Source organism: Leuciscus leuciscus (genome assembly GCF_965113295.1).
Source record: "Leuciscus leuciscus genome assembly, chromosome: 1".
NCBI lineage: Eukaryota > Metazoa > Chordata > Actinopteri > Cypriniformes > Leuciscidae > Leuciscus > Leuciscus leuciscus.
This window is the reverse complement of record NC_138725.1, coordinates 80,064,116-80,081,350: the sequence shown is the minus strand read 5'-3', so window position 1 is coordinate 80,081,350 and position 17,235 is coordinate 80,064,116. Positions and strand designations below refer to the sequence as shown.

Here is a 17,235-nt window from a genome sequence, read left to right as displayed (position 1 = left end):
TTATTTGAAAACCTTCATTTGTATCAGCCATGCTTAAATTCGTTTTTAATCTGTTATAGTTTTGATAATGTGTATGGCCTTAATCTTAAAATAATATTCTTAGTCTTAACATGATCATGTTTCACGTTGTGGTCCTGGGGGGTGGCCACTTTCATCAGAAGAAGTGAGCTAGCTTCTAAGCGAATTCTGAACGGACCGCCACGGCAGACCTCTTTGCGTGATCACGAAGGTAGGCTAATGGCTGAATCAAAATTTATAAGCAAAATCACGGGAATCAATAGCCTAATACAGCCCAGATGTGCTAAAATAAATATCATGAGACGTCCATCATCAGATGAATGATATGGAAAAGTTAAGTTAGAGCCGCTAAAGCCAGTGCTACTACCCATGCGAACATGAACACTAAGCTTTTCCCTCCAAAAATATAGCCTAAAACTTATCTCCAAATGCAAAACTGACATTAACAAAATGCAATAATGCAATAACAGCTGAAAAAGTACTTGGGTGTGTGTTTTATTTTATATTTACCGTTCAATAATGCAATCGCTGCTGTCTGTCCCATAGAAGAACATGACAGCCAGCGTACGTTTTGGAACTATTGGGGCTTACATGAACCACGTGACAGCCATAGCGGCGACATCAAAGAGTGTCGCAACTCTCTCTCTCTATGGCTCTGGCTATATCTAGTGATTTGTTGCTGTTGTTGCTATTTTCAGGATTCTGATTGGCTAATGTGGGCTTGAGCTTCTCATTACACTGCCACCTACAGGTTTTGGCATGCTCTTGACGGCATATATACACGGGTTTGTGTAAACGAGCACTTTTCTGAAAACTGACAGGTGTGCACAATGTTATTTTTGTAAACGGAGAGGGTGAAATGTCCATTTATGAAAATATCTGGCCAATTGTAAATGTAGACTGACACACCAAGTTCAGTTCATAGAGCTCTTTCCTAACGAGCTGATGATCTGAATCAGGTGTGTTAAATGAGGGAGAGTATAAACTGTGCAGAGCTGTGGGTCCCCAGGACCAGGATTGAGAACCTGAACTTTAGAAGATAACTGATCCTTTTAAATCTCTTTTGAAAATGCTTTACGAGGCATAACTAGTCCTCACTTTAGATGAGCTCACAAAAATAGTTAACTGACCACTACTAAATGCTTTATAACTACCTGAATTAATCATGAATTACAGTAGGAATTCATGTCAATAAAGCATTCATTAACACATACAGTATGTCTAAAAAATATGTATACATGTACCTTTTTAACCGTTTATTAATCATTTACTTGCACATTCAAACTGATCTTGAACCACTGACAACTCTTAAATAACTAATGCTTTATAAATTATGAATTAGCCTAAATATTTACTAATGCTTAACTAATGATAAGCATGCAGTTATTATAAAGCGTTGCCTACATTTTTTATTTAAATGTGTATTCACTAACATTGGTTAATAGTAGTACAAATATTTCATTAAATGATTGTTATGAAATAACCATTGTTAAATGCTCTACAACTGTTTATTGTTTTTTCATAATACTTAATAACCTAATAAAAATAACCTTATTATCAAGTGTTATGAAGCTGTTATCATTATTGCCTGTTTTATTTTCACTCATAAATCATTTCATAGATTTAATATTTCTGCCCTGTTAGGTCCATGTTACAAAACAGAAATTTCTCTATTTGGGTGAACTAAATAGCTATAATGATGTGGATATATTTGTACAATATCTGAAAAGTTCTGCATACAAAGTATAACGCTTAGAAACCTGAGCTATGCTAACTTAACATATTTACATGTGTTCTGATCTAAGCTGCTAACATTGGGGAAGAGATTTTACCAACTCTCTCACGAGATGATATCCGAGATCTCTTTCCTGGTCCTGAGCACTTCCTGCGGCGCAAAGCCATTTGGCTTATGACTCATAAGGAAGAACAGGTAATTTTACTTAAAATACTTGTGTTTTGGATATTTTTTCAACAGTTTTCAGTACTTTAGCCACACCATATGTAAGTTGGTTTCGTTAAAGATTAACACTTATACATACAAGTGAGATGCTCTGAAAATAAAATGACTTTGATTTGATTAATGTACAGTATACATTTGTATTTTAGGGGCACACGATTCCTGTTGAAACCCAAGGTTCATCAACAGATGATGAACATAATGAAAGTTCAAAACGAGATGACCCCAGCACTTCAAAGTTTTTGAAGTTACCCAGCCCAGAATACGTTCTCTTCACTGACAGTGAACTACAACACGTGAGACGTGCATACTTTGAGCAGCAGCGTCTTGGGAAAGAGGGTGAAGTCACCTTATCAAAGGAGCTCTTCTGCCGGCTCATCCGAAATACCATGACAAATATGATCTCAATTGCAAGAGCCTCTTCAGATGACTACAAATACCCCACTAAACATGAAGTTCTTGCCATGGCAAAGCGGTTAGTGGAATACTACCCTATGATAAAAGATAAGTCTACTGGATCTAGTTATGAGTGGGTAAGTGACTTTGTTTACTTGAATATTTATATTTAAAGTATGTTTTTCTGGTAACATTGTTTCAAAACTATTCATTGATGCGTTTGTTCTGTCGTACAGGACACTGTTGCCAAAAAGCTCATGAAGCGACTTTCAAATATCCGAAGTCCTGTAAAGGCCAAACCCCCTCATTCCAAGAGAGCCCGTCTGGACGAAGAACCTTCTGCTGCAGTGGCAAGTGACTATGATGCTGATTCCAGTGCATCAACACTTCATCTATCCCCACCTTCAAAATCAAGCACCCCACGCCAAGAAAATGACAGCATCGATGAAGCATGTATGTACATAAAAATGTACTATAAAATGTATAGAATTTTTGCAACAAGTAATACCATAATATTTGGTAATATATGTAAGCCTAATTCTGCCTTATTTATTTTTATGTGGCATACATTCTTGAATTGTTGATTTTGTGCATCTTGTTCAATGATATATTCTAATTATGTTGTATGCCTGAATTATAGCCGATGGTCTAGACAACAGCCTTGACAGCCAGAAAACACAGGCACGACATTACAGGACTCTACGAGAAATGTACAAAGCAAAGAAGCCAAACAAAGCTGCTGTAACTCATCTATTAGACCTGGAGTTCCAGTCCAGAAGAAATTTCATTGACTCAGATACTTTGAAGGAGCAAGACAGACCCACACAAATTTTACAGGCATACCCGTGCTTCAAAGAACTGGACCATGTGAGTACACAGAAGCATCATTTATATGTATGATGTAAAACATATCATCTACCTAACTGCAGACGTACAGGTTGATGATTCTTATAACTTTCAATAATTATTTCTCTCAGACAATGGATGAACTACAGAGAATCATTGAGCCAAACAATTGCCAATACATTTCTGAGGTGAAAGGCAGGTGGGAGACCTTCTACTCCGAGGTTCAGTTTTATGGTGTCATGAAGAAACTCATGAAGCCTCCAAGGACATTAAATGGAGGTAAAGCTGTATTTTATTGATTGATTGATTCTTTATCGATAATACCACACACCTCATTTCAGTTACACTTTAAAATAAATAAAGTAATAAAGTACTAGCAAATCATTTGCAAACTAATAGTTAGTTAACTGCTCAGTATTTGTATTTTATTGTTTACATGTATTTGTAAACATTTTAAGAAACACTGAATATGAACGCAATTAATGTCTAATAAAGGTTGGTTTAAAGCACTTAATGACATTTTCCATTTTCCTTTCTCAATCTAAAGAGAACTATTTACTCCTAATAACCAATCAAAAATTCCTTTACTACAAGCTAATTAAACAATAATAATAGTTAATTACAATGACAGTGAACTCACTCTTTGTATATAGCCTATTAATATATTAACAATGTAGATACTACAATATATTAACTATAAATTAACTATAAACTAATAGTTTCCTAATGATTTGCAAGTACTTTATTACTGTATACTTATTACAAAGTGTTAAATTTCTTAGTGCATATCAATATAGATCTCCACTCTTGTGTGTTTGTTTTACTAGTTGAACATGCCATTGCTGTTTTTACCGCCCTGCCACTGCTCTTCCCATCTGGCTCTGCAGTATCCAAGAAAGTGGTCCCAATCAGTGAGGCTCTTTTCCATGTTCTTACGGTGAGTTTTAAGTGTGAGTTGTCTCCATTGACAGCTATATAATTAACACTTTGAAGGCCCAGAAATGTAGGAAAGACATAATTAAAATAGTCCATGTGACTACAGTGGTTCAACCTTAATTTTATGAAGCGACGAGAATACTTTTTGTGCACCAAAAATACAAAATAATGACTTTATTGAACAATTTCTTCTCTTCCGTATCAGTCTCCGACCCACGTTAACGAGAGCACGACACATACATGTGGAAAGCCGGGATCCTCTGTTATACAGCGAGATACATGTGTCACCTCATCATCTGAATTATCCAAACTTTCAAGATGTGGCATGACAATATCACAATCGATGTAGCACACACTCTCCTGTTCAGTAGGCATCGCTTAGCACTAGGGCTGCAACTAACGATTATTTTGATAATCGATTAATCGGTCGATTATTTTTACGATTAATCAATTAATCGGTTTATGTACTTATATTAGTGTTGTCACGATACCAAAATTATGACTTCGATACGATACCAGACCAAAATACCTAGATACCGATACTGAATCGATACCACGGCAAAAAAACTAAAACAGTAAAAGTAATTAAAATATGACAGAACTTACAAATCATTGTTTTATAAATTAATTTTAAAAAGCTAAAAACTCACATGACCAGCATGTTCCTGCCCTGCTTTATGACCATTCCCTCCCCTTTATTAAAAATAATAATAATAATAATTACATGTCAGTGTGAACGTCCTTACCGAGATGTTTGCAACAATCACATTATTATCAATCATGCTAACATTTACAAACCTTTCACAACTCTGAACAGGTTGGGATGACCAAAATCTTATTTCATGATACGAGTCATTTAATATTTTTTAAATGTCATTTTATAATATTAATATATATATATATTTAATTTAATTGTATCTTTGTTATTAAAAATAAGCAAAAAAGCTAATTAAAAACAATATGACAAATACTATAAGAGACAAATAAAATAAACAGTGCTTAATTTCTTTTTTGAAAGCTAAATAGACCTTCTGTAGCTGAAAAAATAAGGTCTTCACTCTATAAATTAACTATAAACTGATTCTTAATAAATAGATTAAATGTATTCAGTCAAGCATTGGGTGACTGTCTATTTTATTTTGTTGTTCCAATACATTGGAACATATACGATTTCTTTTTACAAACGGTTTACGTTCACTAAAGACATAACTGACTGTGTTTACGTGAATACTCACCAGGACGTGCATTTTTACATATCATTTTGACTATTTAAACCTTATAATCCGCGAAAGAGAACTGAAGTTGCGATCGTATGCTGTCTGAACGGCATGTGCACGCGCTTCAGGTCTGAGCCCGGCAGCGCAAGCATGTCACGCGCTTTATTTTCTGCATGCAAGTTTCTTTGTCAAGTGAAGTGAAGTGTCATATATTTTACTGCTCTGCTTCCGTTGTTTAGTGGATGTACACGTCCTGACTCTTGCTGTCACACAGCTATGCAAATTAAGAAATACTGCTCTAATTATTTAGAGTAGGCTATACTGTCACTCTTAAAGTACCGGTACTAATAAAAGTTAATATAGTATCGTTTTTAATAGCAGGGTATCGCGATACCTTTCTAGTACCGGTATATCGTGCAACACTAACTTATATTTTAGTTTTGCCCATTTTTTCCAAAGTAAATTATTAACAAAGGGTTTTTATCATTCAACATAGACTTTTTAGAGATTTTAACCATTTTGCATTGTCATATCCTCATCAAAAACATACCTGGAGTTGTGTTTTATTATGTTAGTAATCCTGTGTAGTAATACGTACTCTAGCAAATTTCACAAGGAGATATCAAATAATGTTTTCACCATGGCTGTCCTTAGGGCTACTAAAGTAGTTTAACATCCCGAACAAAGCTTATTAAGAAATCTTTCAGAACATATTTTCATATTTCCTGTAAACACACAGCTTATACCTGGGAAACAGCTTTATAGCTTATGCTGTGAAATTGTAAACAATCCTTCGAATAAAGTGCCAATGGCATGAAACATGAATGGAACTCACATTTTAAAGTAAAATGTAAAGTAAAATCCATCAGAAGGTTGTCCAGAAAAAAATTGTACACACACAAAAAACCTGCTGTGTGAAAAAGAGCAGTGAATACTTAGAAAAAAAAGTGCATTTCAAATGTATTTAAACATTTACCCTCTCTCATACAGTCATAATTAGGCTGCAAGACTGAATTATGAACTGGTAAACGACAAACTGATCACAGAACAGGTTTGTAAAGCTTTAAACAGCAATGTTATCAGCTTTTATGACTAAACATTTACAAACAACATTGTAACGTTACTGCAGAATCTGCATATCAGTTGATTTTGATTAATATGCATGAGGGAGAGAGAGAGCAAGACAGCGCTCGGGTGAGTGAGTGCGTGAGTGCGCGCGCGGCCGGGGCTCTCTCTCTCTCTCTCTCTCTCTCTCTCTCTCTCTCTCTCTCTCTCTCTCTCTCTCTCTCTCTCTCTCTCTCTTTCTCTCTCTCTCTCTCTCTCTCTCTCTCTCTCTCTCTCTCTCTCTCTCTCTCTCTCTCTCTCTCTCTCTCTGCTTGTTCATATGCCCTGTCAAGCGCGCACTGTTAAACTGGCAGGACTTAAAAGCACATGCAAATGATACACTTTCACTCTATGATGGTTAGACTGTGCAATTAATTATTTTTTTCTGAGAGAAGCCAGCTTCCATTTAAAATGAATGACTTCCGATAACTTTGGAAGCTCAAGTCGGCGGCGGTGTGAACGTACAGTTACTCCACTGGCGCTTGCCTCTGCCATCTCGCTGAATGCTGCAGAGTGTGCGGGAAGCATGTGACATAAAACGAGGCCAGCTATTGGCTATTCGTTACTTCTCCTGCTGTACTGGCTGAGTAAAACCTCCGGTGGCTCATTACTGCCACACTTTGGTCACCGCGGATTTAAAATATGCACGAAATGAGCTGCTTACGGCAAATAAAAGTTATTTAGCAACTAATCGATGACTAAATTAGTTGACAACTATTTTAACAATCGATTTTAATCGATTAAATTAGGGGTGCACGATATATCGGTGGCCGATATGGTAATATGGACGATGCTGACTCGCGATCTTAGCAGTAACGCGCCTGAGAGAAATCCACATTTCATACAGATGACAAGCAGAAAACAGTCTGTTTTCTTTCGTTTTGAATTGTTCTGTTTAAAAATAGATGTTTCAAGCTTTCTCTATATGTCTCAGGTCTGTTAGGCAGGTAGGTTTCGGTTCATTTATGAGACGCGCTTCAGTTCACGCGCCGTCGCCTCCATGTCCTGATTAAATATTTTCTAATATTTACTTCTTATTTATTTTTGATGAAACATTGATCAAAATTAAGATTCAATTAATACAAAACGAAATTAAATTTAAAGACAGGCTTTGTGCTTTCTGTTTGAGGTCTCTGTGAAAGTTTTAAAGCGGTCTTTTAGTGCCGCTTTCAGACGTGCGTATCTGTCTCGTCAGTAACATTGTTAACGCAGTCCAGTGCGACTTATGTTTTTCCCACTTCATGACACATTTTTGATTGATCGCTTTTTGACTCGTAGATATTTGAATATATTGCTTGATATTTGATAGTACCCGTTCGAATTAGAATTTTCTCAAAAGTGACAGCACGTGTGATTTGTGGATTACTGATAAGCGCGAGTGGAGAAACAGGCATTTATTTATTCATTCTCAGTGTTGAGAAACGTAGCCTTCATGTGTTACGTTATTGTGTTAATAATAACTAAAGTAGCCTACCTAATTATGTTACATATTTATTTTGTTAGAAAACTAGCGCGTTCGTTACTTACGGATTAAAAAGTAGGCTTCCGTTGTATCAGTGCTGCGCTCTCTCTCTCTCTCACACACAAACACGGACGCGCGCACACACAGAGAGAGAAGATAATTGTAAAATGAAAAATTGACGGGCTAAGTTTAAATTTTGTTCTTGCTTGTTTTTTTTCTATCAAAATGTCAGAAAGCATTTTGTATTATCCATCCGTGTTTTTAAAAATTCGTTAAATGACGGACGTTTTACTGTTAACACAGCCCATATGTCGGATTCGTCTTATAGCCTACTTGTTATTATTTTTAGAATAAGTGATTCGTTATGATATTATTGGACTCCTGTCTATTCATTGTCAACTGTTTTCTATAAATATGTTTGTATTGGCTAACATTTATTCAGCTAATGCGTGTCCTGTTTAAAATGTGCAATGTTCAAAGGCAAAGACAGCACGTCACAAATAAGCCCTTTTCCCTGTGGGATTTAGTATCATAGTTGGATATTGGAATAATAAATTAAGTAGCCTATCTTAATTGTACACAATGTTCCTGTTTACTAAGGGTTTCTTCATTTTAGACAAGTTGACCAGCACACATTATATGCAATGCAATATAATGCATGTGTGTCGTATGTGTGACATATTTTGCATACAGGTAAAGGTGCCCAATATCAGTCATTTCTAAAGTAAATGACTCAAGTGTTTTGGAAAATAGCTCTTTATTTGATAATCATTAAAATTTGTTTTCTATACAGAGATATCGACATCAGTAAATATTGGTATCGGCCATAACAGTAATATTAATATCGGTTATCGGTATCTGCCACAATTTTCACATCGGTGCATCCCTAGATTAAATCGATTAGTTGTTTCAGCTCTACTTAGCACTGATGACATCTACACCACTAGCTCTTCATTGCTCTCTGTCTTTCAGAAGCTTGTGGCTGTTGTTGTGTTCTAGCCTCTTCTACCTCTTTTAGTTCATTCTCTGTATATTCTGGTTTGAAGAAAATGCAATTCATCCTCTGTGTCGAAATCTGCAGACATAGTTCTGAACTGTTTTATGTTGTGCGTGCGTTTTCCTCTGCTTGTAAACATAGCCCTGCGTTTTCTGGTCGTATGTCAGAACGCCAGCTCCTGCGTCATCACCACACACACACACAGGTGCATATGTCGTGGTGCTCTCGTGAACGCGCATCGGAGACTGATACAGAAGAGAAGAAATTGTTAAATAAAGTCATTATTTCGTTTTTTTGGCACACAAAAAGTATTCTCGTCGCCTCATAACATTAAGGTTGAACCCCTGTAGTCACATGGACTATTTTAACTATGTCTTTCCTGCCTTTCTGGGCCTTCAAAGTGTTAATTTAATAGCTGTCAATGGAGCCCCTCCTGAGCCATCGGATTTCATCAAAAATATCTTAATTTGTGTTCCGAAGATGAACGAAGGTCTTAAGGGGTTGAGGGTGAGTAATTACTGACAGAATTTTCATTTTTGGGTGAACTAACCCTTTAAGATGCCTACCCTCTCAACAAAATACTTGGTTTAAAAACATCCTAATCTGGCTACTCAAAAGAATAAAATAAAAATAACCGATAAAGTTACGTCATCCCAGCCTTTGGATAGAAAAAAATACCCATAATAACCCATCATTTTGAAAGGTGTTAAATGCTATTACATGTAAATGGCCTAAATTATAAATGTTTAATATTGGGTGCATCACATATATGTACTTCTACTACCCTCAGTCCCACAAAGCAGTACACCAACAACTGAAACTGATAAAAATAGCTTAAAAGTGGCTTTTTTTATTAATATAACAAATTAATTTAATTAATTTTTATTTAAAATTAATATTTACGCAAAACCCCATCTCTCAAAAGAAATATTTAGAGTAGTTGAAACTGTCTTGCTCTGGGATGCTTCCATATTTATTCATTAACCACTTCCATCTCACAACAAATGAAAAAAACATTACTTGACCAAAAACTGTTGCTATGCAAATAGACTGCCAGAACACATCAAAGTTTTCTGTTTTCAGTTAAAATGTTGTTTAGCGGAAGTGAATCAATCAAAACTAACTTTAGCTGGACAATAACTTTATTCTAGAGCTGCTGTAAAGCCCAAACAATCTCTGTTACTGTAATTCCATATTATCACTGTAAGTGTGATTTGAAACAATCTATATTGTTAAAAGCACTATATAAATGAGGATGACTTGACTACTTATTTAGCTTTTTTTGCTGTGTTTGTAGTCTAAATTCTATATTTATATATTTGGTTTTCTAGCCCTCAGAGGATCCTGATACCTTCATCCACCGGCGTGTGCTTTCCAGTCCTGTCTTGCTGGTTGGTGAGGAGAACTGCATGGTGGTTGTAGGTACAACTCCAGTTGTAACCTTTGGGAAAGATTTGCTTCACGAGGGGCTTCTCTACCTCCTGGCATATTACTATGCATTCCACCTGACCTATCCCAAGTGTATTGCTACACTCTTGTCTGTGTTGCAAACAGAAGTTCTGGTAGATGTCCTCCATGAGCAGGATGCAACCCCCTCTTATAAAAAGGCCATTCAGGAATGAAAAATGTTTGTTGAATAAATACTGTTGCAAACTGAGGCAGTGAACGGAGTGGTTTTTTTTATTTTTTGTTTTGTTCCCCATTATATTATACTTGATTTGTACTATTATGAGATTTCCCTGCTTTTTCAGTAGTGTTTCTTAAATCAATTGTATTAATGCAATATATTAATTGAGTAATTGCTGTTTAAAGCTGTTTGAGGTTAATACAGTGTATGCTATGCAGAACATTTGCTGTTGATGTGCCATGTTTTTTTTTTTTCATTTCAAGTGTCAAGAGTAAGCCTTCATCCTGCTTTATATGCTCCATTTGTTAAAGAGGATGTTCTTTAATAAATCTTAAGCTAAACTGAATATGTTGTTTGATTATTCATTTAAATGTAAACATGTGTACTATATTCCTTTATTGGGTTGTTTCAAGAATTCATCTATTTTCAGGTCTCGCATCTTAAAAAAATCTAAATCTAAATAAGCTGAATTTAAGATAAAATTTTCTAGTTTTGATGCAATCTTCACTAAAATTACTTAATATTCAGTGCTTAAAAAAAGAGAAAACTGCATAGTTTTAAGCATGTTTGTCTAGTTTTAAGACCAACAGTATATTAGTGATTAGATTTAAGATTCTAGTTTAGATAAATATTCTAGTTTTAATGCAATTTTCACTAAATTTATTTATTATTCAATTCTCATAATAAGTAAAAACTAAATAGTTTTAAGCATTTTTTTCTAGTTTTAAGATTCAATTGTATTTATCAGTGACTAGATATTTATGCTATTTTCAAGAATTCTTATCAAGTCAGTTTTGCTTACCCCATTGGCAGATTTTTTTGCTTGATTTTAGTTCACTTTAACTAGATTCAAGTGAATTTTGATTGTTTCAAGAAATGCATTTTTTGCAGTGTGGGCACTCCTTCCGTTAGACATTGGTTCACGAATAGAGACCATAAAAATGAGTGTTCTACCCCGACTTCTTTACCTCTTTCAGTCACTACCCATTGAGATACCCGAAAAACAATTCAGACTGTGGGACAAAATCATGTCAAGGTTTATATGGAATGGCCGCAGACCGAGAATCAAATTTGAAACATTACAGATAAAAAAGGATAAGGGGGGTTTGGCACTGCCATATCTTAAGGGATATTTTCATGCTGCACAAATTAGGCATGTAATTTGTTGGTGTGACAAAGATTATATAGCCAAATGGAAGAATTTAGAAAAATCAGTACAAGGAAGAGAAATTCAAAGTCTTATTGGAGACAGAGAAGAAGCAATGAGTGTAATTAAACAGGTGAATACAGTCACTCAGTTTACGCTAAAAATATGGTTTAATCTGGTACGAAAATACAAATTAGAGAAAGAGCTCGGAATGCTTCGGTGGATAGCTTATGACAAGGGTTTCATCCCTGGTTCCCTTGACCAAAGATTTAAACAATGGATTCATAATGGATTAACAGCAATATGCACACTAATTAAAAATGGGAATTTCATGAGCTTTCAGGAGATTAAACAAAAATATGATCTAAGTAATCAAGATCATTTCAGATATTTGCAGATAAGGGACTTTTTCAATAAAAAAATAAAACCCAGTGTAAATCTGGACAAAAATCCAACAATCAAAAGCATAATTGAAGCCTACAATGCAAAGAAATTTAGAATAATTTCTACAATTTATGGACATATAATGGAGGCAAGAGGGAATACAACGATGTATGTAAAATTCAAGTGGCAGAGAGAGTTGGGAGTGAACATATCTGATGATGAATGGTCATATATTTGGAAAACACAGCAATCAACAACATCATCGCGTGTCTGGAGATTACATTGCTGGAAAAATTTAATTTGATTTTTTATAACACCTAAAATTAGGAATAAACATACTTCATTACCACAGCCATGTTGGAGAAGCTGTGGAGAGTTAAACGTGAATCATTCGCATGTGTTCTGGCTCTGTCCTAAGATCGCAAAATTTTGGGAAGATGTTCACTTAGTTATAGGCAAAGTTCTGGGTTATGCTGTACCCATGTCCTGTACATTATTGTATCTTGGTGTCATTACGGGAAATGTGTTGAAAGAAGATAGATACATATTGAAAATTATGTTAGCAGCCTGTAAAAAGGCAATTACAAGAAAATGGTACAAGATTGACCCACCATTACAGGACGATTGGATGACAGTTATGGACGAAATACATATTATGGAACAACTGACCTACAGAATAAGGACTCAAGAGGATCAATACTGCCAAAAGTGGGAGAAATGGACTGAATACATAAAATCGACAGAACAAGGACCATCACATTAACATTGAGAAAGGATCAAACTGTAGAAACATGGTGATCCAAAATGTTCTTTTTCATTCCTTTGTTTTTTTTGTTTTTTGTTTTTTGTTAACCCCTACCCCCCTGTATAATGTTTAAAGAAAAACAATAAAAAGAAAGTATCAAAAAGAAAGTAGAACAGTATTTAAATGACGATATTAAAGTTTTCGTCTGAGAAAGAATGTGAACGCAGTGCTAAAGAAAGTGAAAAGAACGTGTGAGTAAATGAGGGAGAAAAGAAAGTTAAAGGAAAGTTGATAGATGGAAGTCGTAAGAAGATTGAAGGTTAAAAGAAGGTTGAAAGATTTAAGTCTTAAGGGAATCCTTTGAAGGAAAGATCTATAATAATATTCTTTATTTTTTATTTTTAAAAGTACTGTATTTTATTTTATTTTTCTAAACTGTTTTAATTATCCTTATTTCTTTTTATTATTTTAATTTCTTCTATGTAAAGCACTTTGAATTGCCATTGTGTATGAAATGTGCTATATAAATAAACTTGCCTTGCCTTGCCTACGTATTTACTATACTTTACAAAATATACAAAATGGAAATGAGATTGACAACAACTTATCAACTCAAAACCAAAATTCACACTGCACACAACAGGCAGATCAACAGGCAAGCTAACAGCAACAACACACTGTAGCAAACACAAAATAACACACGCGCAATTGAACAACAGGAAATCACAAGTTGAGCAGAGCTTACCCCTCAGGTGCCCCTCCGTGGTCCCATTAGCACCAGTCCGATCTGGAGATCACTTTGGCAGGATCCCATCCTGTAAAGAAAGGGTAGGACAAAAGAGAAAGAGAGAGAGAGAGAGAGAGAGAAAGGACCAGCAAAGCAAGACATCCCACATAGCAATTTTTTTCTGGCCCAGCTCCGGGCCACACAATCACTTTTCCCTCGGCCCAAGTACCGCAAAGAATGACGGCCCTGAAGTGGCCCAGAACTGGATTAAAGACAAGGGTCACACATTGGCCATAACTGGCCCGAATCTCAGCCAGTTAGTCACCTTTAACTTGCCCTGAACTGGGCCAAAACAGGTTTTATTATTGGTACCAATACTCAGCCATAAGTTAACCATATCGACACCACCCTTTAACCAGAAACCCCAAAACTGAGCCATAACCCAGCCTAATCTTACCCAAACCATGTGAACAAATAAGGCACAAGAAAATTCAATTCTCAAAAATTATTTAACAATAGGCACAAACCAATAATAATAAATTATTATTATTTTCAATTTTTTTAGTACATTCAAAGCTTAACATCTTATTACCACCTCAAAGTGCATTTAATTTCAAAATGTTCTGGTCTGTCTTAAACAGTAGTTTACTTATTGTAGTAATGCACAAGCCAAAAAAAAAAAAAAAAAAAAAAAAAAAAAAAAAAAAAAAAAAAAAACCGCTAGAATTTGTGAACACTATTTTAGTTGCCTGACCAGACAACTATGTACAACATTTTTCAATTCTAACTAAATGAATCCATCAATGAATCTAGCACTGAAATTTAAACATATTATAATGTAATTTTACTCTCAACAAACATAGAGCAAATTAAAAAAATTACTTAAAACAAATTTGCACATAAGAATGTTTGTATGAGTGAGGGAGAAAGTGATGCTATTTAGGACTGTCCTCAGGAAGTGAAGTACAGCTCTGCAGCCTCTCTCTTCTCCTCAAGCGCTCTCCTCCATCTCTATCAGGAGCAAGCTGAAGCCATCTTTGTACTGTTGCTTCTATCTCCTGATCAGAGGCATGTGTCACGGGGTGACAAAAATAATTAGAAAAGAGATTAAAAACCCTTGTGAATACAGTGCTATTTGGAGACCTCCTGTGGATGCCCGTCTCATTACACCGCAAATCTGTTGCTATGGCAGCGAGGCTAATGGCCCGATTGACCGCAGGTGTGGAGTAATTAACAGAGAGCGTTGGGAGAGGAACACGGATTCAGATGGGGCTTTAAAAAGAGAGAGGAAGCAGACTGCTGTGTGGTTCTCCTCCCGTGAGGGTGGGTCTCTTTCCGTGAGATACTGTGTTCTTTTCGGCGGGTTGTTTGGATTTGAGGCTGGGCTGTGAAATGAGCGAAGACTGAAGCTGAGAAATGGACAGAGGAGAGTGAAGTGTTTGTCAACAGAAACCCAAGGAAGATTGTCAGCGGTTGGAAAGACGCAAAGTGATGAGTATCAGATCCGTTGTTTATATGCACTAACACTGAAGTGGTGTTGAGAGTTTGGAAAGTGTGTGGCACGAGTGAACCAGTACACCGAGTGAATCGTTGATCTGTCTCTAACTTTGTCCTCTCCTTGCTGGATGTGATGATTGCTGTACCCGTTTTCTGCTGTCTCTGGAGAGAAGTTGAGCCCTTGTGAGAGACGAGCGTTTATCCGGTGGGAGAAAGACCGGTGGGCGAGTGCTGGCCCGAATGCACGGTGTGCGAGTGGAATGCAGTGCCTGAAGTGACGATTCCCACGGTTTGTGTCATGGAGTGAAGGTTATCGTGTGGATAAGTAATAGTAGTTTGCTGTGCACTCTCTCCTTACAGTCTTTCACCCGCTGTCCCCAAGGAAGGTTTGATATATCAAGCGCCCAACGTACCCTGTGAGACAGCCCGGCTTTATTAATGTTGAATGTTCATCTATTGTTAAATGGTTACATCCTGCGGCACTATTACAGTGTACAGCTGAAGTGAAGTGTCTCGCTTAAAGCATCCTTCCTGCCTGGTAGTCTCCACACGCCCCTATCGAAGCCGCTGCCCTGTTCAGAACGAGAGAAGGTATTGCAGCCGACTGTTTCATCTACTGTTGAATGGTTGAATCCTGTTGAAGTGTTACAGTGTACAGCTGAAGCGGAGCGACTCGCTTAAAGCATCCTTCCTGCCTGGTGGTCTCCACACGCCCCTATCGAAGCCGCTGCCCTGTTCAGAACGAGAGAAGGTATTGCAGCCGAATGTTTCATCTACTGTTGAATGGTTGAATCCTGTTGAAGTGTTACAGTGTACAGCTGAAGCGGAGCGACTCGCTTAAAGCATCCTTCCGCCTGGTGGTCTCCACACGCCCCTATCGAAAGCTGCTGCCCTGTTCAGAAAGAGAGAAGGTATTTCAACTGAATGTTCGTAGATTGTTGAATGGTTAAACCCCGTTACCTGGTTACAGCGCACTGTGGAAGTGGAGCGTCTCGCTCAAAGTGTCCTCTCCGTCTGGCGGCCTTCACTCGCTCCAACGAAAGCTCCTGTCCTGTGTAGGAAGAGAGAAGGTATTTCAACGGAACGTTCGCAGATTGTTGAATAGTTAAACCCTGTTACCTGGTTACAGTGCACTGTTGAAGTGGAGTGTCTTGCTCAAAGTGTCCTCCCCGTCTGGTGGTCTCCACATGCCCCATCGAAGTCCCCGTCCTGTTCAGAAAGAGAGAAGTATCCTTGTCAAGTGTTCGCATACTGTTGACTGACGAACCCTGTTGTATCGTTGCAGTGCACAGCAAAGAGGGAGCGTCTCACTTAAACTTAAAGTGTCCTCTGGCCTGGTGGCCCTCCGTGCTCGCGTTACAAGCGGCCGCCGCTGTTGAGAAGGAAAGCGAATAGCTGTGGTACTTACCTCGATCGAAGTGTCGTCCGGTTGTTCAAGGTTCTCTCCCGTCCCGGCTCGAGGTCCCCGTCTCACTTGGCGTGGCCCAGAGGACATCTGTCGGAATATACTCACCTGCTTCTCCTCCTGGCCCGGCCCGCTCGCCACCCTGTGATCCGTCCGAGTTTGAGACCATCACTCTCTGGATACTTACCTCGGGCAGCACCCGGGGCCAGCTCCATCCTCGCCGTGAGTACTTACCCAGTGACCTACCTGACGGTGTGAGTCCCCCTCCGATCCCTCTCCAACGAGCTGCAGGGCTGTCACGAGCGTTCCGTCCTCCTTGGCCCAGGAGGGGCCATCGAATTGCCACTGGTGACCAGAAGGAAGATTTTAATTAGGACTTTTCAAATTTTGCTTTTAACTCAAAGAAATTGTTATTCCTTACTCCTCTTGTTCCTTGGCACGCTCCTCGAGGTGGTACCCGGTCTCCAGGGGTGGGTGCAGTCTGGCTTGGCCCACCCCGACCTGTGACACGTGTCAGATGATTTTTTTTCCTCACAGCAGCTAAAAGACAAAATACTAAATCGATAATTACATATACAAATATTCATCCACCTACTGTAAATAAATTTAGGTAACAAATTCAAATAAGGTTGCTTCGGTAAAATTTTATAGAGGAAATGATTGCTTATAATGTGGCACTATTGAATGATCCACATGCCGGTCTATCGCACCCCGGTCGCGTCAGTCTGTACTCGCGTTCTCAAGTTCAGGGCAGTGAATCAGCTACCATA

At 37.6% G+C, this 17,235-nt stretch overlaps 1 protein-coding gene across 1 annotated transcript; it reads left to right on the top strand.

The window, feature by feature from the left end:
• The first annotated feature begins 3,426 nt into the window (after positions 1-3,426).
• On the top strand, positions 3,427-10,831 carry LOC309482088 (uncharacterized protein). Its single transcript, XM_082147316.1, has 3 exons — positions 3,427-3,496; positions 4,045-4,154; positions 10,265-10,831. The coding sequence occupies exons 1-3, from the start codon at positions 3,457-3,459 to the stop codon at positions 10,553-10,555; spliced, it is 441 nt and encodes a 146-aa protein (XP_082003442.1). The 5' UTR covers positions 3,427-3,456; the 3' UTR covers positions 10,556-10,831.
• Positions 10,832-17,235: the final 6,404 nt, after the last annotated feature.

Coding starts and splice junctions, on each gene's coding strand:
- LOC309482088 (XM_082147316.1), top strand. CDS start 3,457: ATGAAGAAACTCATGAAGCCTCCAAGGACATTAAATGGAG. Junction 3,497..4,044: donor TCCAAGGACATTAAATGGAG/GTAAAGCTGTAT, acceptor TTGTTTTACTAG/TTGAACATGCCATTGCTGTT. Junction 4,155..10,264: donor CTCTTTTCCATGTTCTTACG/GTGAGTTTTAAG, acceptor TTGGTTTTCTAG/CCCTCAGAGGATCCTGATAC.